At 36.0% G+C, this 24,840-nt stretch overlaps 2 protein-coding genes across 5 annotated transcripts; one reads left to right on the forward strand and one right to left on the reverse strand.

Annotated features, from left to right (window-relative positions):
* Positions 1-7,050: 7,050 nt before the first annotated feature.
* Positions 7,051-23,080, reverse strand: LOC144957018 (protein usf-like). 4 transcript variants are annotated; one of them, XM_078887941.1, is made up of 5 exons: positions 22,948-23,080; positions 12,871-13,014; positions 10,981-11,165; positions 9,226-9,421; positions 7,051-7,300 (listed from the first exon to the last, which is right to left on the reverse strand). In XM_078887941.1, the coding sequence occupies exons 2-5, from the start codon at positions 12,979-12,981 to the stop codon at positions 7,106-7,108; spliced, it is 687 nt and encodes a 228-aa protein (XP_078744067.1). In that variant the 5' UTR covers positions 12,982-13,014; positions 22,948-23,080; the 3' UTR covers positions 7,051-7,105. The 4 variants fall into 4 exon arrangements, with proteins under 4 accessions (XP_078744067.1, XP_078744071.1, XP_078744069.1 ...); XM_078887945.1 differs by lacking the exon at positions 22,948-23,080 and adding an exon at positions 17,116-17,232; XM_078887943.1 differs by lacking the exon at positions 22,948-23,080 and adding an exon at positions 17,088-17,187.
* On the forward strand, positions 14,920-15,885 carry LOC144956347 (uncharacterized). Its single transcript, XM_078886844.1, has 2 exons — positions 14,920-15,491; positions 15,657-15,885. The coding sequence occupies exons 1-2, from the start codon at positions 14,920-14,922 to the stop codon at positions 15,883-15,885; spliced, it is 801 nt and encodes a 266-aa protein (XP_078742970.1).
* Positions 23,081-24,840: the final 1,760 nt, after the last annotated feature.

Consider the following 24,840-nt stretch of genomic DNA (forward strand, 5'->3'; position numbering starts at 1 on the left):
AATAAACTCCAGCTCTTTGCACTTTTTGCCTGTGTTCTTTCCATGTGGGTTCGAACTTGTCCTGGATTTTACTTTTTCAGGGTTTTTTTTTTAGGTCTTATACAGAGGGAGGCGACAGACTGTTGAATTTATATTTTGTGAGAGTTATTTTTATCCTTATAAAGCAACTCTGTAACGGTTACTAGGATTGGTTGCATACACCTTGACCACACCTGTTCAAGAGGTCTAAATTGTTATGGGAAGTAACTCATTTCCAATGATGCAAAATAGGGCACCTAAACAATCGGGACTTAAAAATAGCAAGAGAGGCAATCAAGTAAATACGACAAATCTGAAAATTATTCATCATGAAAGGGTTGCATCCCTTAAAAATAGAGATCTTTTGATATGTTGAATAGCAAGGGAGGCAATCCAGTAAATACGACTGAGATATGAAAATTATTTGAACAATGGGTTGCATCCCTTGAAAAACCCTTTTTGAAGTTTTCCTTTTCAAGGGAATTAACCCTTTCCAAAGTGGTAAAATAGGGGCACATAACCTATCCGAGTTGAATAATAAAACAAGAGAGGTAATTCAGTAAATAGGACAGGGGCTTGAAAATAATTTGTCCTGACTGGATTGCATCCCTTGAATTTTAGTCCAAAAATTTAAGGGACACAACTCATTCATTAAAAGTTTACTAGAGTGCAAGTTATATTTCCTGGATTGTATCCCATTATCTAAGAAAAATATTATTACCTCTGATAGGTTACTTGCCCCTTTTTTAGTATTTTGAAACGAGTTATTTCCCTTGAAAGTGAACTGTTTCAGCCTGGTACAGTCAGGGGACACAACCAGTCTACAGCATTTAACTCATATCTCAGAGTTGAATTTCCTGGATTATCCCCCATCACATGGAGAGAAAGGCGTTCATGAGCGTTGGGTTGCATTTTAAAGTTTTCCATATTCTTTTTGTTTTTTGTACTTTTTCATCCGACTATTGTAATGTCATTTCGGTGTTAAGTTGTTACAACGGGCATATTTGCTCAAATAGTGAAAGTTCCTAGTTGTGATTTCTGACCCAAGTTGACTTATTAGCAATTTTATAGTTATCATTATTATTATTATTATTACTACAGTACTCGCCAAATCCTAACAAGCTGAATTCCAGTATGCTCTGCAATCAATAAAGCACACTGGAGCTGGTGACCAAATTTTTCTCTGTATAACAAGTTGAGATAACATGCTAGGTACATATTACTACGTATTACAGCATGCTTTGTCAACATGCAGTGTCAGAAAACCCTAATTGATTCTATGTTATTCAGCGTAATAAACTTTTTTGTAAAAGTCATACAACTCGGTTACGAGCCATCTAGACATTGTCAATGCATTAATATGAGTGACTTTGTTTGGGACGAGTTGGGTTGGATGAAGTAGATAAGCGCGGTGCCAATTGGAATCAATAGTCTGATGTCACGTCACCCAGCAACGGTGGCCATCGTGGTTCTAAACAAAGAAAATCTGTACTTTTTATTCTTCATGCTGGCTATAACTTTTCATATGTCTTGTGATCAGAATGTGTAAAACTCAAAACATGATCAGATTTATGAGGGTTTTTTTCTTCTGGATACGCTTTTATGCTCCTTTTATGCTCGTCGGAGAAATATATCATAAGGGCATCCGCCATTGTTCCAATTAGAGCCAGTTGCTAAGTTACCATGTGTCATAACGAGGGAAGTGACGTTACGACTGTTGAAGCATATTGCCAATACATACCAGCAGTTTGATATAGTTGGGGAAGAGGAAGAAGAACCACAATAGTCTATGCCTTCGAATAAAAACTTGATGCAAGGTGGAAAAGTGACGACAATCATTCGTCTGTTCATGGATTTATTATTATTATTATTATTATTATTATTATTATTATTATTATTATTATTATCTAACTGCATGACATCAGAAACTGCATTCAGCACTGAGTTCTCAAGAAAATTCAACAATGCATCACGACAACACAGAAGCAATCCACAAATTAATGATAATAACAAGAAATGAAGTGAGTAGGAAAGTGCCAGAAGACAACAAAGAATAAAAACTTTGGGGGCTCGAACCACGACCTTACTGGTACGACAACTAAACCTGGCCGGGGAGATCATGACTCTACCGTATGAGTTATCCACGACCCCCAAAAAAGTCGCTTCAAACCGTAGTCTTAACTAGAGCCTTCTCTCCCTGACTTTGTCAAATTAAGGACTTCTTCGTCAAAAAGAATTAAGAACCAACTGGCACAAATTCCACCCCCTTTTTTATTATCTTATTGTATTTTTCTTCAGAGATTTTTTTTTTAATTCCACCCCTCTGTACAGCAACGTTTGATATCATCTCCTAGACATTCCATGAAGATATATTAGAAATAAATCATTAACTACAACAACAGAGCATTTAATATTATAAAAAATTAATAATAAAAATGTTGCGCTTATAATATGATATAAAATTACTTATCCGAGAAAAACACCAAGCACTATTCACTTGAAACATTTTTCTCCTAATGGAACGCACAGCCTGTTAGGCACTCATTGAGGATAAGATTTTTATAAATAAATGTTGCTTTGGATAATATATACCTATAGGAAATTTTCTATGGTATTTTTATCCATGGTGTTGGTGAGTCGGATGACGCTTGTTTTGTTTGTTCTTTTCAATCATAACACTAAACAATACAAGTACTAGCCCACACCTTTCTTATTCACCAAGAGACGGGAAGAGGTCTCCGTCTCCACTCTGCCTCCCATAGCTCTCGTGCTAACCTCTCCCTAAACTAGCCATAAATAGTTTGAGCACTGGGAGAGGAGAGGTCCTGCTTGCTTCCTATAGTTCATTGCAAAGTACTTTCCACCAAATCTAAATTTCCCAGCAATCCAAAAGCTAGTGGGTGGACAACAGGATCGGAAAATATTTTAGCTAAACACAGATGCCTTTATTCTGTCGTAAATTTAAAAAAAAAAAAAACAGGTTTTGCCTGAAAACTTCTTTTTTAATTAACGACAGATCAAAACGACCCACATCATCAAGTAAAAAACTCAAACCTGAGACTTCCAAAAATTCTCAAACTCATGACTTCATTAAAGTCCCAGGTTTGAGAATTTTTTACAGTGGGATGGACATTTTTATCAATCGATATTTGAAGGACGATTTTCCTGGCCAAAATTTTTTTAATGTGTTTTTTTAACCCTATTCCACTCCATGGGGTGGTTTTACACCCCAGCCCTATGTTTTTCACCAATAACTTTTTTATTTTTTGAGCTAGAAAGTTGAAATTTTATGTAATCGCTAATTGTTATATGATAATTGTGACCACAAAGTATCATTTATATCAGTATAATATATTTTGAGTTATATAGGTATAAAATGTCAGATACCCTATTCATATCCGATGGGGTGTAAAACCACCCCATGACAATAAAGAGAAAAAAATGGAACATTCCTATTTCAATCCTATGGGGTGGTTTTACACCCCATCCTGTCTAATAGAAAATATAAGACTACACCTATTCTAATCCAAGGGGGTGGTTTTACACCCCATCCTATGTATAGAGAAAACATGAGCAACTAAATCAAATACCTATATAAACAAGCAATAAACAGACAAGGATTTCATTAGCCTATTTTGATAGTATTATATAAATGTATATACAAAACACACATGAAATAGAAAAACAATAACACAATAAGTAAAACTGAGACCATAATGAGTTTTATTTTTAAAAACCAAGTGAATTTTATTGAAATTAAATTTTATCTTTGGAACAAGTGAAATATAACACTGTGGCAACTTTTATTGTATTTTAATTTTTGATATGTATGATAAACTACACGCATATCAGTTAATTTGTTAAAAAACATGAATTAAATTTATTTCTTCTCGTAACCAACTGGAAGAAATGAGTTTCAAAATCAAAATTTAATAGGGTAACAACAAAAATATTTCTTGTGGTTTGATTTATGTCTGACTAAAGACAATTCAGAGGTGAAAGCAAAGCTTCATTCTGATTTTTTCAAATCCTTGCCATGTTTAAATTTCTCAGGAAGAAAACGTTTGACTCTACGAACTGTCCCAACTCCTGTCAATCCTTGCTTTCTGAGGCATAACAAAAGCTCTTTGTCCGTGATAAAATTATCAAAAGTAATATTTCTACCACTTTTGCAATATGGCATAGTTAATTCCTTGACAGTTTCTCTTCCTAAATTTGTCCTCCTTTCTCCATATTTTCCAATATAGGAAATTGCTTTCAGTGGATAAGCAGTCTTAGAATCACATATCCAGAATATTTTCAATCCATACTTATCCGGTTTGCTGGGTAAATATTGAAGAAACTTGACTCTCCCCTCCATGGGATTAATTGCTCATCCACTGTAAGGTTCATGTCTGGAGTATATATCTTAGAAAGTTGATTGTTGATGGTATCAAAAAGGTCCCTGATTGGCGCAAAAACATCCCTGGCCCTTCTGACTGTTCGAGTAGTCCTGTCGTCAAACCTTAGACTTAGAGCATTTGTTAGGTTCAGAAAACGCTTCATTGTCATTGTTGCTCTGGCCACAGGGTCTGCTGCAATGCCGCTCCATATTCTTGCCACATTGACCAGGTTCAAATTTCTTGCTCCCAAATGGTAATATAATCCAAGCAAAGCCATGATTTCTATACCGTCTGTCTTCACCCACATGTCACCCTGGCATCTCATCCCCTCCAAATTTGTAAATCTAACAATGCTAGAAATGACAAGTGGCGTAAAAAAGAGTAAAAACTGATAGCGGGTCAACAACACATTTGATGTTAACATTCCTTACATTATGAGATTTGACCTGTCTAAAAACATTACATTGCCTTTGCCTAAAGTTTTGGACAACAGGCTCTTCAGACCATACTATTCCATCATTTGAAGTTAAAGTTTGAGCTACTCAAGTTGGTAACGTTGTCAAAGTTGCATCTTCTTGAATATCCTCATCTCTGTCCTCAACTTCATCAACTAGTATTTCGGGATCTGAATCGTCTAGAATGGATGCAACTTCATCACCTTGGCTGCTGGCATAATCTAAAACGTCTCCATCATCCTCATCACCATCCTCTTCTAGATCATTCAGGGTTTGTACAATGACATCTGAAACATGAGATATCAAATAGGTGAAAAAAAACTTACTGGCTAAGATTTGTGCTACACTGCATGTCTGAGTCTGCTTCGCACAAATAATTGTCAAAGTAGTGCAGTATCTTTATGTGACCTATAGTAGTTGAAAGAGAGGTTAACCCTAACAAAATAAAACAAGCAAGAATAGATTCAGAATAAGGGACTTACCTGATGTAGGGTTGGAACTTCATTCTAAGAGTGATGGATCTAAAAGATGAACTGGCTGGAGATCAATAAAGTCTGAACTGTTTTCATCAGTTGTTGAGGGCACTTGAAATGCTCGAAAAACATTCCTATTTGCATCCGCTGCCATTTTCACTTCGTTTTGATTTTATTGTAATGAATGAATCAAATTAATACTCAAAACAAAATAGAACAACCTTAGGAACAGGGAGATAGGAGCATCTGCTCTGTGTTGTAATTATTGTAACAGGAACATGTGACAAACAGGAAGGGGAAGAAATGAAAAAGTTGGGTCAGAGTCATGGTGTGGAAAATGTAAAAAATAAAAATAGAACAAGCTGTGAAACAAAACTCTATTTCATTATCTCTATTCTTTGCACTAATTATGGTAAAAACTGGCGGCATGAATAATAATAATAATAATAATAATAATAATAATAATAATAAAAGCAATAACAACAATAGTTCTTTTCATATTTTCCTATATTAACTTAGGGGTGCAAAACCACCCCATTGGATAAGAATAGGGTAAAAAGCTTTTTTCCTACCATTTGACTAGGGGTGTAAAACCACCCCAATGGAAAAGAATGGGGTAACTCACATTTTTTCTTATCATTGGAATAGGGGTGTAAATCCACCCCATGGGGTATGAATAGGACTATGAAAATTGGGAGTGGAATAGGGTTAAGAGAATGGCAATACTGTTAGGTGAGTGCTCTAACACTGAGATATCGAAGGATCGACTAATTTACAGTAATAACTGCTTATTCAAACTAAAACAAATGAGAAAAAAAAATTTAATAAAGTTCACAGTACCAAAAAGAATTCAAAGTGAAGTCATTTTTTTCTTTCTTTGTCTTTATGGACAAACTCACCATATTCAAAAAAAAAAGTTAATCTCCACACTAACACAAAACTAAAAAAAAAAAAAAAACAGACAACATTATATATATCTATAAATATAAATATATACATATGCGTTCCGTTTACTGATTATATCAACAAATATTCTGCTTAATTTATTTTACTTTGACGTGATAGGCAAGTTCAAGGTAACCAAACACTCATTTTATCGTTTGTCGTGCCTAAATCAATTTATCTCAAGACCAAAATCAATAAACAGGTTCCTTGGAATTTGGTTTTAACAAATTTTCACTGCAACTGATGCTTCCTGAATATTCAATGTTAGGGGAAAACTATCCAATCCAAATCATACTGTTACAGCTCAAACATTGAAGACTCAGTAAATGCAAAATTTGTGTAGTGTGGGATGGTGTCAGGTTATGGCTTAGTATCACAATCCTTAATTCACTAAACCCTAGAGCCCTCTGGCTCTGTACTGTCCACTCTCCAAAGAGATTTTTGATACTTTTCAAAATGCGCAACAAACAAAAAAAAGTACTCATTTACTTATTCTAAAAAAAAAAATTGGCATGGATAAAGTTTTATTCACCTATCAATAACGTGTAAAAATTTAAACAGTACTAGAGAAATAATATGCATAAATTTGTGATGGGGTAAAAGTAACAACAACCAAAAATTGAGAGAGTCAGTGTTAGGGTTTAGTGAGCTCATGCCTCTGTACTTCTGTAACAGAAATGTGTTCTAATTGTATTTTATTTAGGGGGGGGGGGGGGGGATTGTAAATATCTGGAATAACAGATTAACAACATAAATAAAAACATCTTAATGAATGGATAGGATTTAGAATCTCAACATTTTAATAATATGAATACCAATAACAAGACTAAATTCAAACTAAGTGATTGTTCAGGAATTTAAACATTCTAGAAAAGGCAAGATCGCAATGCCCTTTGTCGTAGTTTGGCCCAGTTGTGTTTGTGAATGCGTGCCCTGCATCGTATTCGTAAAATTCCAATTTTGCCAACTTTCCTTCCAATTTCTCTTTCAAAGGTTTCCACTCAGCAGGTGAAGCAAATCCGGAAGTCTAAAAGAGAGAAGAGGGTAAAATGAAGTTAAAAATATAAAAATGTATTCTTTATCATAATCAGATAACCAAGATAAAAAGTAGAGACTGCTGGCAGTTTCCCAAAAGAAAAAGTTATTCAGAGCCATAAAGGCCCATGAAACTAGAGTTTAACCCAGTTTCTTCAAAACTAAATTTGGGGTAGTAGTAGTAGTGGCGTATGGCTACACCTCCAAATTCATTTCGTAAGCTTCAGAAGTCTTCCTCCACCCTAAGAACTGTTTCATATCCACCTGCTAGTTTAGTAACTGGACAGTGGAGGACAATGTGATCGCTGGTTTCTGGAGCTGCCTGACATTTCCGGCAGGCATCACAGTTCCCAAGTTTCCATCTGCAGTTTTGCCATGCCCTGTTAAGAGGTGATTTGAGGAAACCCAGTCTTTCCTGGCATTGTGGAATGCAGGCATTCTTTTGGCGGGATCTTTTATGATGTTTCCCCCTTTTAGTGTTTCCCTATTCCACATTTCTCTCCAGTTCTCTTCCACGTTGAAGTCTACCATTTTTTTTCAGTATTTTCGATTTGAGCCTTGTTGTTGAAAGTGTTCCCTTTATGATATTTTTATAGGAGTGTTATCTGTGGCTCCATCAATTCTAGCATGCATCCTTTTGATTAGCGTCTTGTCTTCTAAGACTTGGCGGTGCAATGCCCCTCAGTAATGGGATCTGAGTTGGAGTTGACTTGAGACACCCTGTTATTATTCTCATTGATTCTCTTAATCGGATGTCAATGTGGTTTACATGTGGACTCCTCATCCAAACATGGGCACAGTATTTTCTCCCATACTGTAGCACAGTGCCAAAGCAGTCGTTTTCAGTTCCTGTGGTGAGGCTCTCCAGGAGGTACTTGCAAGTTTTCTCATCAGGCTGTTTCTTTTTGCAATTTTAGTGGCAATTCCCGCAATGCGTTTGCGGTAATTTAGTTGTCTGTCAAATGTGATGCAGAGGATTGGGGTCTGGGGGTAGTATTGAGTTACCGACTGATCTTCAATTCTTTTGTTGCTTGTCCATTATTCAAGTGGAAGTTTGTGGAAACTGATTTGGTGGTGTTCATTTTTAGGTACCAATTATAAAAGTATTGTTTCAGGCAGGTGGTGTCTTTGCTTAGAACTTCTTCAATCTCTTTCCAGATTTTCGATTGATAGGTTAAGGCCCAGTCGTCAACACATCCAAGTTTGAGTGCTTGGCAGATTGGCATGTCGGAGATATAAACATTGAAGAAAGTTGGTGCTAAAACTGAACCTTGTGGTATCCCGTTTTTAATTTGTCATGTTTTGCATTTGTTTCCTCCCAATATGATATGAAATTGTCTTGGTAAACAGCAGTTTAAGTGTCTTTATACAAGGAATCATTTTTGAAAGCTTTAACATCAGTCCGCCTGTCCAAACAGTGTCGTGAGCTGCAGGTAAATCTATTAGGTCTTCTTTTCGTTCTCAAAGCCTGCTTCAATGTATGAGGTCAGTCAAAAACCTGTTCACTTGTGCTTCTTTGTGGTCTATAAAGCCCGCTTGTTCTGGTGGTACGCAGGGATTTACATATCGGGTGATTCGCTCTAGTACGATTCTTTCCAGGAGCTTGTATAAGCAACAAAGTAGAGATATTGGTCTGTAGCTGGATGGTTCAGTCATTGGTTTACCTGGTTTTAATATGGTGATCAAATCGACCAACCCTCCTCTTTACTTGCGAGTTACAGTCCAAATCCTGCCGGGTGATATTGCTTGCAGGCTTTTCCTGAGGGTATGGCATATCCAGCCCCAAAATATGTCCAAAAAAATTGACTTATCTCTGAGAATGTACAGGTGAATGTTTAGTCATGTAACATCATATTAATACATCACTTTTTTTTTTTTTTAAATGATACCTAGCTGAATTGAAAATTGATTACTCACAGCATCATTGAGGGCAAAGTGACACTGCATTGGGATCTTGATGGTGGTGACATCGCACAACCCAGACGATGGAATGCCATAGAAAGGAACGGCGGCATCAACCTCTGGCACCAAAGCAGCAGCCGCCATGCTCAGGGCTCCTCCCATACAAAATCCAACCACTGCAACCTTTTTCACTCCGTTGCTCTTAAGGAATCTGAAAATACGAATGCACAAATAATAATAATAATAATAATAATAATAATAATAATAATAATAATAATAATAATAATAATAATAATAAATAATAAAAATAATAATAATAATAATAATAATAATAATAGTATAATAATAGTAATAATAATAATAATGATAATAATAATAATAATAATAACAATAATAATAATAATAATAATAATAATAATAATAATAATAATAATAATAATAATAATAATAATAGTAATAATAATAATAATATGTCTGCAAGATGTCTGATGTCAACAGGAATCACCCATGTTGTCAAGGTGAGCAAATTGAAGTTAATAATCTTGCCCAAGGAAAAAAACGAAAGTGCCTGAAGTGGGGCTCGAGCCCGGGACCTTCCGGGTCACAGTGCAATGCCTTAACCACTCTGCCTCCCAATAATAATAATAATAATAATAATAATCATAATAACAATAATAATACTGATATTGATTCGGGGTCCTGATAGCTCAGTTGGTAGAGCACTTGCTTCATGATCAAAGGGACCGAGTTTGATCCCAGGAGCAGTCGACATTTTTTTCCTGATCCCTCTGTCCACCCAGCAGGGATATATTGGGTTGCTGGGTCTGTTTGATCAGGTGGAAAGTACTTTGCGATAGATAAGCATCCTATCTAAAGGGTAGTAAGCAATCGCTATTGTCCGTTTCACGCCACAGAAACCAGGATTCAACTCCGGCTCCAATGGACCTAATGGCGCCGATGGACTTTTATCTTATAATTGACGACGCATGTATTCAGCCAAATCATGCCCTTTATACAGCATATGTCGAGGAGACGTGCATTGTATGATGATGTTTGTGAACCCAGCTCATAATGTTGCAATTCAGCTTTAAAATGAAAATAGAATAATCAAACACATTTTTCAGATAAAAAAACTTTTTTGCACAAAAAAAAAAAAATAAATGAAAAAACAAAAAAACAAACAGAAAAAGAACCAAAATCAGATCTACTACTACACGCAACACATTGTATCAAAACAGTATTTAAGTCTGCGAGAGTTAAATTCTAAAAATTGATTTTTAAGTAAAAGTGATAAGAAATGTGAAATTTTTCACTTTGTCACTTTAAGTTAAAGGCATTATTATTATTAGGCCTTACTAAAAAAAAACATTTTTTACTCAATTTCATACCTATGCATGACTATAAATTCACCATGAAACTCGCTTTCGGACGGAAGGTCCTGGGTTCGATCCTCACGCTTGGTGCATAGTTGAGTCCTTTGGAAAAGGCTCTTTACTCACTTCCTCTCACCGTACTCAGGTGTAAAATGAGTACCTGGCCGTTACCAGCATTGTAAATTTGTAATATTGCCTAACAGGCGGCATGTCCCGTCCTACATGTTAGATGTTGCTGTTGACCAGGGACCCCTTGTAAAGCGTTTTGAGCACATTTAGTAGATATTGCGCTATATAAAGCTCAATTTTATTTATTTTAATTTTATATATAAAACCATCTCGACATAATACCATATTGAGACAGTGGGTCACATATGCATTTGTCTGAAAGACTTACTTGGCACAAGCCTGGATGTCATCTACTGCCCCTTTCCAATCCAAGTCTCCCATAAAGTGACCTGCCTCTTCATTGTCATTGGTGACCTTGCCACGATAGAGGTCAGGAACAAGGGTCACCATTTGACCTTGACCACACAGATCCTTCCCGCAGTTCTGGATCTGCTCGTTCATTCCCCACCATTCCTGAATTTTTTAGTAAATATAGAAAAAGATGAAATTATTGACATAATGAGACATTCCGCTACAAAACAGTATGACGGGAAAGATTGAAATGGTGATAAATGAATCTATATGTAGTTATAAACATGAAAACCGGCTTAAGTTTGTATATTTTATTAAGGAGAATAGATATTGTTTCTTTAATAATAATAATAATAATAATAATAATAATAATAATAATAATAATAATAATAATAATAATAATAATAATAATACTAATAATAATAATATATACTTTATTTATTTTTAAAAAATGGAAATTTGTTTACAGATGTGGCATGCATAAAAATGTATAAACACAAAGTTGAGAATCTATGGCGACAATGTATACATATATATATGCAAATGTACAAAAATGTAAAAATATACAACCAAGAACCAATAGCAACACTTTATATATTAATTTAATAAATTGAGATAGGCCATACCTCTGGCCTTTAGTCCGAACTTGTGTGTGTATATTTAAAAGATAGGATTTAATTTAAATCACAGTTGCGCTTTAAAAATTCGAACACCATGTGGCAAAAATGAATTAAGCTGACGTGTTGTCTTTGTTTCTATAGATATGAGGCGACGGCTCCTCATAGAGAACGTAATATATTTGCGAAGAGGGTGATCGCCATTCTTCATAACTTAAGTGACAAGAACTAAAAATCTCACATATTTAGTCATTTCAATTTCAAAATCACTTTCACCAATACCAACAAAGGTCAGCAGGAAGATTCTTAAAAATCTGGAGGGGAGGGTTTTTTGTGTGGCTTTTGTCTGGCTTTAACCGAAAAAAAGGGCATCCCTGCTTTACACTTCGTCCATAAAAAAAAGTAGTCCTTCAGAGTCATTAAGACTCAAGAGTTTATTCCATTTTCTATCGCGTGAAATGGACAATAATAAAGATTTATTGTTACCCTTTTTTTTTTTTTTTTAAATTTTTTTTTTTTACGATAACTACTATGTTACTAGTGTGCATCTTGTGTGAGTGTGTCTATGTCAATATTGTATTGTTATAAATGTGGAACCAAATGACAAATTGCCACTTTTTTGGGGACAATAAAGATATATTATTATTATTATTATTATTATTATTATTATTATTATTATTATTATTATTATTTAGATAGAACACTAGTCTATAGCAAAAAGTACTTTACATTCATTAGATTTAACAGACCCCGCTATCCAAACACTGCTGGGTGGTCAGAAAAAAAAAAAAAAAGCTTGACTTCACCCGAGATTGATCTCATTCGCATTGCATGTGAAGCGAGTGATCTACGAACTCAGCTTTTGAGACTCCCTACTATGCCCATAGGGATGGTGTAAAAAATAAACTATAAAACCATTGCTCACGAGCAGTTGTATCCGATCCTACAACTACAATTTTGAAGGTTCGTGTTGTAATCTTCTTTGCTTTTGTACACAAATTTTTGATTTATTGTCACACTAAAATCTTGTGGTTTGGTTTTCTCTCTATCTGTAAGACGCAAGCAGGGGTTGAGTATGAGGGTGTAAGTATATTATTCCCATATTCATTTATCCCAAATCATTTTTGCAGTTTTCAGGAAAAATAACCCGCCTCGGCCTCAACTCAAACTTAATTATTAATTAAGATGCAGAATTATTACTTAAAATTTGAATTTCACAAAAATATTTTTTTAATAAAAAATGTAAATACCTGCAATACAATAAGTCCTTTGCTCATGGTTTTTGGGTCTCCAGTCATCATAGCAGGAAGTGCACCGCTTTTGTTGGCACTAGGGACATTAACTTTCTTGTTGGAAGCCATTCTGTCTGGTTGATCGTTTCCTCTCTAGTTAACCTGTATGTTTGAGTAGGAATTGATTTGAGGATCAGTAAGTTAAATGTAGGAAACAAGTTGAATTGACGTCAAACCACCCGTAGAATGTTGTATTAGTTAATCAAGCATGCCCCATAAAACAATCTCTAAAATCAAAAATGCATGTGTGTTTAGTAATTAATTGTTTGAATTCACTGATATGTGAATCAGGAAACCTTGATTTAGTTGAAAATAAAAAAGGTTATAAAAACACATTTATTGAAACATAAAAACTACAACAGAATTCCAATAGCAATCTTAATGCTTACTTACTGTGATCATCGTTTTATAATATGCACCCCTTATATTTGATCAGGCTACTAAAACTAAACGGTTGAGAGAGAATGAGTAATCCTTTTTTAACTAATTTAATCACTACTGGATTATTCAATGATTTAAACAATATCCACCAACCACAGCAATAATAATCGTACAATAAGAGGAAGGGGGGGGGGGGGGGGGGGGGGGTGGCTGTTCAAAATATGCTTAATTGACAGTAATTGTTTGTTATGCCCCACAAGAGGACAAGAGTGGGGACGAGAAAGAAAGTGTTTATTATGATAAGCTAAATCAAACTGTGCAAGAGACTCCAAAGCATGATGTACTTATAGTGCCTGGTGACCTATGTTGTTTTGTTTTGTTTTTAAGGGTCTTACGGCGCTTGCAACACATTAAGGTCATATCAGCGCCAGTAAAAAGGAAGAAAATGGGATAGTAAAAAGTTCTAGAATTACAATAAAGCATCCAAGAAAAGGGAAGACAAAGGGAAATTGGTTCAAATAAGAAACAGGTGTAGATTCCAAAAGCACTTAGTGCTTAGTTTGAGATCACTAAAAGTCCAATCCAGACACAAGCACAAGTCCCCGCTAAGAGGAATACACTCAAATGTTTTACAAATCATATATAAAATAATGGAAAATCAGATTGTGAAATAAAGAAAAGAATAGGTATGGCGAAGAATGCATTCAACCAGCTGCATACAATTATGAAAAACAGGAATATTAGCATGAAAACAAAAATCAAAGTCCTGGATTGCTATGTAATGTCTGTGCTGCTATATGGTTGTGAGAGCTGGACCATAAACAAGACCATGGTTAAAAGACTGGAGGCAGTGGAAATGTGGTTTTACAGAAGAATGATGAGGGTGTCATGGATGGAAAGGAAAAGAAATGAAGAAATTTTAGAAATGGCAAACAGAAAAAGATCACTGATAACAAAAATCATCAAACGCCAAATGGAATTTTTAGGACACATTATCCGCCACCCTGGTTTGGAAATACTCGCCTTGACTGGAAAGATGAATGGAAAAAGAATAAGAGGAAGACAAAGAATAACGTATTTGAAAGGGATAAGAACTTGGACAGATGAAGCTGAGAAAGGTGGCGCTGCTTTAATAAAATTGGCAAGAGATAGATCAGCTTGGCGGAAGATGACCTCCGACGTCTGCTTCAGATATGGAACTACATGAGATGATATATAAAATAAAGAAAGCATAATACAGTGCATAACAGAGAGATGATTTACAATGAAAAAAACATCATCTCCCAAAACTAACTATACATTCGACTGTTTCCCTCTCAGCCAGGACCAGGACAAAACCAAGTAACCTCATTCCAAGACAAAGACAGAAAGCATGTTGGAAAACAGATATAAGGGGATAGAAGACACACCTGGTGACCTAAACTGTTGGACGAGATAATGAAACAAGAGAACAGATGTATGGGAAATATGGTTTATTACAAGAGACAAATGACAAGGATGAAAGATCGATAGAGTTCTGTGGACAACAATGGAATCATTGGAGACACTCTTTTCAAACATGAAGAAATACACAAGTACCCTTGGACTTCCATTGATGGTAATACAAAAAACCAAATCGACCATATTATGATCAACAAGAAATGGAGAACATCATTGCTAGATGTGAAAATTAAAAGAGGTGCTGATATTGCAAGTGATCATGAGTTGCTTGTTGCAAAAATCAGACTGAAATTGAGAAATGTAAAGATAGGCTCTGAAAGAAAAGGAAAATTTGATACAGGAAAACTACAATTGAAACTCGAGCTATCAAATAGATATCAAGTGTTACAAGCTGATGACCAAGAACTGAATATCGCTAAATTCAATCAAGAATTATTAGATGTAAGCCATAAAGTACGAGGACCTGTCAAAAGGAAAAAGGAACAATGGATATCAGAAGAATCTTTGAAACTGATTGGAGAAAGGAAGCAGACGAAAGAAAAACTACTGGAAACGAAGTCTCAAAGAATTCTAGGTCACTTAAAAGAAGAGTATTCAACACTAGACAAAAACATTAAAAAATCATTACGACAGGACAAGAAAAACTATTATGACATGATTGCTGATAGAGCTAAGAAAGCAAACCAAAGACAAGATATGAGAACACTGTACCAGACATCCAAAATGCTGTTGAAAGACTTCCAGAATTGCGAAACATTGTAAAAGATGCAGACGGAAATTAACTACCTGGAGAATTAAAGCAAATGGAATGATGGAAAGAACATTTTGAAACTGTATTGAAGAGAGCACCACCAAGACTACGCACAAACATCAGACCTGCACTTATAGAACAACTCTCTCCACCCTTGAATACAAACACTCAGAATTGAGTCGAATTCGAGTAACATTCAGATTCAGATTCTACAAATCAATACAGAACAAACAACCACCGAAGAAATAAAAAGTGCAATCGAAAGTCTCAACACAGGCAAAGCAGCAGGTGAGGACCGAGTGACAGCTGAAATGTTGAAATTAGAAAAGGAAATCACTCCCCAGATCTTGCAAAAGATATTCTCAGATATCTGGAAATCAGAAGAATTACCAACAGAATGAAGTGTTGGGCTAATTGTCACACTGTCCAAAAAAGGGAATCCTATCTGATTGTGGAAATTGGTGAGCATCATGTTGCTCTCAATCACAAGCAAATTATTTAGCAGAATAGTATTAAACCACATGAACTTAGCAATAGAACCGAAGCTCAGAAAACAGCAAGCGGGATTCCGAAAAGGACTTTCATGCTCCAACAATATCTCCACCCTAAGACAAATATTCGAACAGTCGCAGGAATGGAATTCACCTTATTTGCAAACTTCATAGACTTTGAGAAGGCCTTTGATAGTGTCCACAGGCCAGCTCTCTGGAATATTCTACGGCACTATGGCATTCCTACCAAAATTGTTAACATTGTTCAAAGACAACATTTGACTGTTGACCTCACAGCAATGAACTCAAGCAAGGGCCGGGACAAAACCCAAGTAATTCCATTCCAAGACAAAGACAGAAAGCAACTCGGAAAACAGATTCTAGTTTAGTCGATAGACAGGGGATAGAAGATACCAAGTAACCTCCTGCCCGCTATGGAACTAGCAACTTGCAGTCAACAGATGATAATAAATAAGTAAAAGTAGACGTGTCAATTTTTCAAAGTAAGACCAAATTTAGGACGGTGATGGGGGTGATGATGATGAAAATGATGATGACGGTGACCATGATTTTATTTTCTGATTAATGTTGTTTTTTTTTAAAGTATTTAGTCCTTCAGCGCCATAAGGCAGGCCCATGGAGTTTGAGTTTATCCTAGTGTCTGTAGCGTGAAGCGGACAATAGCAATGGTTTGGTATGGCGCCCCCCCCCCCCTCAACTTTCAAATATTTGATAAAAAGGGATTTGAACCAGTTTCCAGTCCATCATAATCATAATCATGTCATAATAATAATGCTCTACTGCTACATATATCTAGCTGAGCTGCAAGTATTTGCAGGCCTGACAACTAATCACGATTGTGGGCTTCACTTTAACAACACTCCTGTGATAATTGGTAATATATTTTGCGTTAGTTTGAGTTTGACAGTATTTCCATTCAAATTCATAATTAAATTACAACGTTAAGTGTGCATGAGATGAGCCCATAACCATAAACAATTTGGGCGAGGCTATAACTAGACTTAGAATTGTCACACCTACTACTCATATAATTACAGAAATCAGAATACTGGCATGGGCGCCAAGTAGTAGAATATTTCCTTTTACCTAACCTTCTAGGAATTGCAAAATAGAAGTTACCGGTCAACGATCAATATCAGATTTTCGGAGAAAGCGAAAGGAAGTGGAGGATGTGTCGTTATTGTTTGCCAGATCAATTTTCCGGAGGGAAAATGCCAAACACTACATTACACAAACGGTTGTTTTTTTGTTTTTTTTTTTTTTTTTTTTTTTTTGTGTTTTTTTTTGTGTGGGGTTTTTGTGTGTGTGTGTGATTTGTTTTTGTTTATTGATTTTTGTTTGTTGTTTTTTTTTTTTTTGGGGGGGGGGGGGGGGGTTTGGTATGTTTTTTGCTGTTTCTTTTTTTTTTTTTGTATTTAGTTTTTCTTTTTTTATTCTTTTTCTTTCATATCTATCTGGATTTTTTTTCTGACATGATGCCAGATTTACGCGAAGGGTCAGATCAACGCTTACGGTCAGATAGAAGGTTTTGAGTTTTGAGGTTTTGTCCGATCAAAGAAAATAAATCAATTCAATTCAATTCAAATGTTTATTTTTAGGCAATTGCCAATATAACTCGTACATCGACTTGTACTTATATGCAGGTCTGACATCCGAACCCACTTTTGAACCTAGTTCAACACTGTTGTAATAGTAATAGACAATATTTTGCGTCATTTTTTAAAGATTTCCATTACAATGAGTCCGTTAGGAATTGGATTATCAGACCTGCAAATAAATGCACGGTGATGATGATAATTAAATTATCGAAAATTTAATTAATAGATATTAATAGATTAATTGTTTAAAGAGGGTTTCATAGTATTTTACTTTTATACGACTGTTTAATTATTAGTTGTCAGATGCAGTGGTCGGATTATGCAGTAGAAGACAACCTGTTACAGCAGCAGCTGTGTCACCAACTATAGGATTAAAACAAGTTTTTAGGGTTATAAACTCGAGTTTTCATTTTAACCAAAATAAGTGCTTTTAACCAAATAGGCATGATTTAATCTTATAATTACACATAATTCTCATGCAAAACCATTCATAAAACAAGGAATATGTTGCAATTAAGGATGAAGGTAAAACAATTAAATTGAAATGAAAATGCCAATCATATATAGAAATAAGAGGCTAGTTATAATTATGTCTATATATATAAACTATTATATTATGTCTATATATATATATATATATATATATATATATATATATATATATATATATATATATATGTGTGTGTGTGTGTGTGTGTGTATGTTGGGGGGCGTGTGTGCGTGTGTGTATGTGGACACGAGACTGACCAAAATCGTTTAAAAGCGCATTATTTTCCTCAGTAATGTTAGCTGCAAGTAAACATTGTCCCTGTTCGGTCTGTGTACGTGTGTGTGTGTGTGTGGGGGGGGGGGGGGGGTTAAAATGCTATTAACATGTAAAGCGCTCAAGTTTTGAGTTTCAATCTAATTGTATACACGTACCGTCGTGTGAAATTACGTCCTTGGCACGCCCCCCCCCCCCCCCCCCCTCACCCACACTCCCCAGACGAAGAGATAATAAGTACGGGATTTGATCAATCAACAACAACCAAAAACAAACAAAAAAATAAATACTCAGATAGCTCATGCTAACTTAAAGTAAATAATACGCCCCCCTACAGGTAAAGAAAGGGAAACCAACTTCTTTCTTTCGTCGCTCCATAATAGGACCCTGATGATCCCCTCTGAACATCGACACTCTCTGAACTCTAAGCACAGATTGACTCTAAACCATTGTTTTTAAATGCTTTGAATTACATACGCCATAAAGTCACGTTCAGTCGATGTGGACCTTTTTGGCTTTTTTGTTTTGTTTTGTTTTTGTTTGTTTTGTTTTGTTTGTTTTTTGGGGCTTTTTTTTTTTTTGTGTGTGTGTGTGTGTGTGTGTTAGTATGTCGTGTTTAGCCAATTGAATGTTACCAAATTAACTTCCCCAGGGAAGTCAGGAGAGAGGTGCGCACGATTGGTACCTACTAAGTTTGAAAGCCATAATTTTTGTGTGGTTGGATAGCTCAGTCGGTTGTATGACTGCTCTCTCTCTCTCTCTCTCTCTCTCTCTCTCTCTCTCTCTCTCTCTCTCTCTCTCTCTCTCTCTCTCTCTCTCTCTCTCTCTCTCTCTTTCTCTCTCTCTCTCTCTCTCTCTCTCTCTCTCTCTCTCTCTCTCTCTCTCTCTCTCCCAGCCAGGCGGAGGGTGTCGTGTCAATTGGATGCTGAGTTTGGCACTGACTCCCGTGACTTTTTATTCTCTGTTTTCATCTAGACTTCTCCATACTCTATGTTTCTCCGTCAAGTTAACTGTGGTACTGTGAAAATACACGTATTTAAAAATTTGGCCAGAAAACTCGTCCTTCAAATGTCTCGCCAAACTTTTTTTGTTTGTTTGTTGCTTTAGGTCTCTTCCAACACAATTGAGGTTATATGAGAGACCGCTGAAACAAAAAAACAAGCAATCTAACAAAAATAGTACAAATGTCAATCAAAATCATAACCTAAAGATATCATAAGCTAAATTATAAATAACCAAGAACAAACAGACAGAGGATTTACAGGAAAAAAAATATCCCCTGTCAAAAATACAATCACAAACCAAAGAAGCAGGATAGGCTAGTAAAGAGAAGAAGAAACGACATCACTATCGGATCGTACACCCATGCGAACATCATAAGTATATGATTCAAGGGTGATGCTCCCATCCAACCACCCGCTCGCCAAACTTTTAATTTCCAGTTTTTCCAGAGGGGGGTCCCGATAGCTCAGTTGGTAGAGAGCATTCGCTGCACATGCAAAGGGACCGAGATCGATCCCGGGTGCAGTCAAGATTTATTTCTGACTCCCCTGTCCATCCAGCAGTGAATGTGTAGTTGAATATGTTAGATTTGGCGGAAAGTACTGTGCGATACCAAGCTCGAGAAAAAAAAAAAACAAACAAACAAAAAAAAAAAAAAAAAACGGCGGGTGCCGGATCATCGGAGTCCGTCTCCGGTGTGGGTTACCCGCTTACTAAACTATGAGGCCGACGTGCAGGTCTGATAACCCAATTCATTATGGGCTCATTGTTATGCAAATCTTTTTAAAATAAAGCAAAATATTGTCTATTACAACAAAGTTAAACTAGGCCCATAATTGAGTACGGATGTCAGACCTGCATATATGTACATGACTTACGATGCCAATGGAGTCGGCGTTTATTATGGTCTCTGTGGCTTTAAAGTTAAAAAGACAGTAGCATTTATTGTTGCTCTTTGGATAACATGCTAGTCGACGTGTACGTATTCGAAGGTCTGATCATCAAAATTCTTAGGGACTCATTGTTGGAATGGGGAAATTAAAAAAAAAAACAAAAAAAAAAAAAAACAAAAAAAAAAAAACAAAAAAAAACTCAAACTAAAGCAAACTATTGTCCATTACAATTTATAATAATGTTAAATCAAGGCCATATTATTTGCGTTCGGTTATTCAGATATGCTAATATTTATGCAAGTCTATCGTAAAATACTCTCCGCCAGATTCAGAAAAGTGAGTGGAGCAGCCACTTATATGTTTGTGTTGAGAATATTGGCTATTAAGCTTAATAACTGCTGGCCAACTTACTTGGCGGAGGTTGTGTGTGTTCTCAAGTAGTCGGGCAGTGAGGGCTCTAATAATGACTAAGAGTTAGAGTCGATCTGTTTTGGGATCGTGGATAGCTCATATGGTAGAGTCACTCTCTCCTCGGCCAGGTGGAGTTGTCGTACCAGTAAGGTCACGGGTTCAAACCGCCATCACCGCCGTGAAAAAATGTTTATTCTCTATTGTCTTCTTGCACTGTCCTACCTACTCACTTCATCTCTTGTTGTCTCCGCCAGATTGAAAAGTGCATATCAGTTACCAAATGACGCTGGATCGATACCAGTCCCTTTGTGCATAAAAAGGCGAGCGCTTTAATCATGAGCAAATCATATTATGTGTCCCATCATCAAAACGTTATAATGCTGGGGTGACCTCAAAAATAAAAATATCGACATAGCACCGTGTAGAGGTGACGGGTCAAGTGTCACGATCGATGCTTGTAGTGAGTTCGAAATCACACATACCTTCATAACCTACATAATTTTACAGCCCTGCATAAATTACAAGAAAGCCGACCTTATGAATTTATAACGTTGAAATTAATTACAGACAAGCCGAGAGACGAGAGTTATGCCAGGTGACTATATAATTTATCGCCTGCCATTGACGCTACCTAGATCAAAAGGTAGGGCCGCGACCAGCACTGCCCCGCCCGGAACTACGTTTATGATGGCAATACAAGTTTCCAATTCTACAAGAGATTACGCATAACTTCGTGAATATCTCATCTGAGCTGACTAGGCACAACTCGTGTCTAAAACTCGAAAATGTGATTGGATTTGGCTAAATGACCAGTAAAAATCCAGGAACATAATTAATTGGTTCCTGCGATTGGATCAACACCGACCATTTTGAGATAAAACAGAGATGCTTAAGCCATCTCGTTCTTTCTATCATTGAATCACTCAAGAACCAGGCATGCTATTGTGATCAATACCTGACATCATATTTAGAGGAATATTCTGTGTAAATGGGGGTAAGGATTACTTATATCATCAATATTACAGCTGTGGACTTTAATAATTGTGTTATGATTAAAAATCTCTCGAGTTCAGCCTCATTGAAAATCGAACAAATGTGTTCGATTTTCCATGCATATGAACTCGAGAGAGGTTTAATGTATGTGTAGTGAATAATAATTAATATAGTGTTTTGGCCTGGACCGTAAGTAGACGCAACCTATCAAATAATAGAAATTGATAACTCATGTTATTATAAACGAAACATATTTCATTCACTCTCTATATTCATATATGTATATATAATTGTATATGTTTATATGTCTTTCAAATGAATAAATCAAAATTACATGAATTACATTTTATAAATATGCTTTCTCTTATGCGCTATAGTAATAGTATGCATTTATATGTATTGATGCTTATGCTCTCATTGCTAGTTATCTTTCCCCATCCCACTAATCTAATTGTATCTCGTTGTGGCTATTATTATCAATATTATTATTATCATAGTATTAAAATGAGATCATGATGTTGTCAAGGGTTGTAAATTGAAATTCTTCCAATATCACAGCTCATAAGGACCACAAGGTTTTGCAACCAGTCAAAGTTTTGCCCCTTTATTATATTCGTAGATCTGGTTACCTATTAATTGACCATCTGGTTAAAATGAGGCACCAGGCGACTTCTGTCTTTGGGGAAAACTTCTTTACTATTTTATTTGTCTTTACCTACGCGCCACTTCTCCTAAACAGACACGACAATGCTATGCTTTTAGTCAAAATACTTACAACATCCGCCAACTGAATATATAGATAGTATGCAGATGACGTCACTCAGGCCTTTGTTATTGTTTTTGCCACCCGCTTTTGTGAGTTGTTCTCACTAGACTGTATTAACCAGTCTATAAAAGTTTATGGTTACACAGAGTTTGTGTGTTGGTCCGTTATACTTCCGGATGGCAATGTTGTGAACTCCTTGGCCAAGCGCATTCTATCTATATATAACATATAGACACTAAACTATGTGTGACCTTGAACGTTTATAGTCTAATTGAAAAAAGAAAAAGGGTGAGAACTAATCGCCAAAATGGCTGTCTAAAAACTATTTTTTTAAAAGAAATGAAAGACGTCACTTTTGTTCCACCTAGAAAAAAATAAAGTCTACTTCGAGATAATAAATACAATTTTAAATAAAATGTAACACTTACCTTCAAGTCGATTCAACAATTAACTATAACCACAATCTATATTCTATTCCACAATGCAAAGGTTATTTATTTATTTATTTATTTATTTATACTTTACCTCAACAATGACTGAATTGAATCAACTTCTCTCGAACAGGCTGAGATAATTATAATAATATTGAAAACCGGCAAGTCGTGCGTTTATATATTAAGTTAAGACCAATAGACATTGTTAGACCCGGTCACAGACGAGAGAGAGAGAGGGGGGTGTGAATAAATGCCACGGCACGTCACACAGTAGGATAAGGTGGCCAGATTAGTTTTGAATAAAATGTCAAACAATCATAGAAAAGTTACTAAATAAATATATCAGGAAAAAATGATACCAATTCTTTTGCAGCCATCACTTTTCTGCAATAATGCCCACGAATGTGGAAGTAAATTAATCTTAATTTTCTTGTTCCGCGACCATGGGTGAGTGTCTTGACTTTATATACAGAGAAAAAAAAACACCTTGGAGATATGCGGGTGAATATTTAAAAAAAATATTTTGTGAGATTATGTATTAATATGTGTATAGGATTTGTGAAATTATGATTTTTAAAAGTGGTCAAATCTTTTTTTTAAAAAGGAAAAATAAAAATAAAAATGTCAAAAATTAATCCAATCCTTTCCATGCTAAACAGCAAGTTTTAAAAGTTGGCATTAAAATGGCAAACTGGCAACTTTGGCAGTGCGTTATGAATGAGAGAACCATTTGCATCCTACTCACAAACCTTGTCATTGGTCAACGCCAACGTATCCTGACCACCAAATGGGGAGTCGACGGTTTTTTCCCCGGATATAAAAAGAACAGGTATAGGCTGAATGATGAAGCAAAACAAGGATACTATCGATCGTGAGCGACGGCCTTGCTAGATTCCTTCTACATGAACTTAGAAGTAACACAGAGTAGGATCTACACTCTGTGGTAGTAATATTATCTACGTGACCGACGTGTAACTATTCGCAGGTCTGGTAATTCAATTTCTTACGGGACTCATTGTTCTATGGAGATATAACCTCGTCCATGGCCCGACATGACCTCGTCGCGATTAACCACAGATCACAGACACACACAAACAGGTCAAAAAGGTCAGTCGTGGACCGAGAAGAGACGCGCCAACCCGATGAGTCATGTCCTGGTCACTACACATGAAATGAAAGCCAAAACGGATCCCGGATGCAGATCAAAATCGATTTTGGTTTACTGGAAAGGCCTACCTGGAATTCCAAGCCCGAAAATGATTAGAATGAGTTTGACGTCACCAAACATTTTGTTGTATTTTGTAGCCAGTCAGGTGTGAATAAGTTGCTGGCTATAGATAGTACGAAGTGGACGTCACCCATGTTTTTGTAATTGCTTTTTGTCATCCCCGTTTATGAGTAATTCTCACTAAACTGCGTTAACCAGACTATAAACGTTCAAGGTTACACGTAGTTTTGTGTGTTGGTCCTTTATACTTCCGGATGGCAATGTTGAGAGCTTCTTAGCCAAGCGCGTACTATCTATAACATTGAGAAAGAGTGAGAGTATTTTAGGGACGCCTAACAGACAATGTGTAATGTATAAACTGAAAAAAAGTTCCATGTCAAAGTCTACTGGGAGTGTGTGTGTGTGTGTGTGTGGGGGGGGGGGGGGGTTAATAAAGCTTTATGAAGCCCATTGAACATGGTAAAGCCGTAGAAATTTGCTACATAACTGTTCATCTTTATTTTGTTTTAGATAATATGTGATAGATTTTCGATTTTTTTCTCTTACGAAAGATAAAACTGTTATAGTTACACAAAAGTTATTGAGATGGTTACCAAGACGTGTGATTGTTATAACCCGAGAATGAAGTGTTAAGAGTCGAGTCAAGAAACGTAGGGAGCTAGGTAGGTTGTGTATGAAATGTCAAGTCGGTGAACATAGCATTTGAGTTTATTAAAAGAACGAAACTTACGTCACTCAGCTCTTTGTTATTGTTTT

Source organism: Berghia stephanieae, chromosome 11 (genome assembly GCF_034508935.2).
Source record: "Berghia stephanieae isolate SIO BIC M18660-M18661 chromosome 11, UCSD_Bste_1.3, whole genome shotgun sequence".
NCBI lineage: Eukaryota > Metazoa > Mollusca > Gastropoda > Nudibranchia > Aeolidiidae > Berghia > Berghia stephanieae.

Bases quoted from the DNA above. Each gene is read 5' to 3' on its own strand.
- LOC144957018 (XM_078887941.1), bottom strand. From the start codon at position 12,981: ATGGCTTCCAACAAGAAAGTTAATGTCCCTAGTGCCAACAAAAGCGGT. The intron at 11,166-12,870 runs GTATTTACATTT...TAAAAAATTCAG, and splicing joins AAGGACTTATTGTATTGCAG to GAATGGTGGGGAATGAACGA. The intron at 7,301-9,225 runs GTGAGTAATCAA...TCTCTCTTTTAG, and splicing joins ACTTTGCCCTCAATGATGCT to ACTTCCGGATTTGCTTCACC.
- LOC144956347 (XM_078886844.1), top strand. From the start codon at position 14,920: ATGATCAACAAGAAATGGAGAACATCATTGCTAGATGTGAAAATTAAA. The intron at 15,492-15,656 runs GTAAAAGATGCA...ACAAACACTCAG, and splicing joins TTCCAGAATTGCGAAACATT to AATTGAGTCGAATTCGAGTA.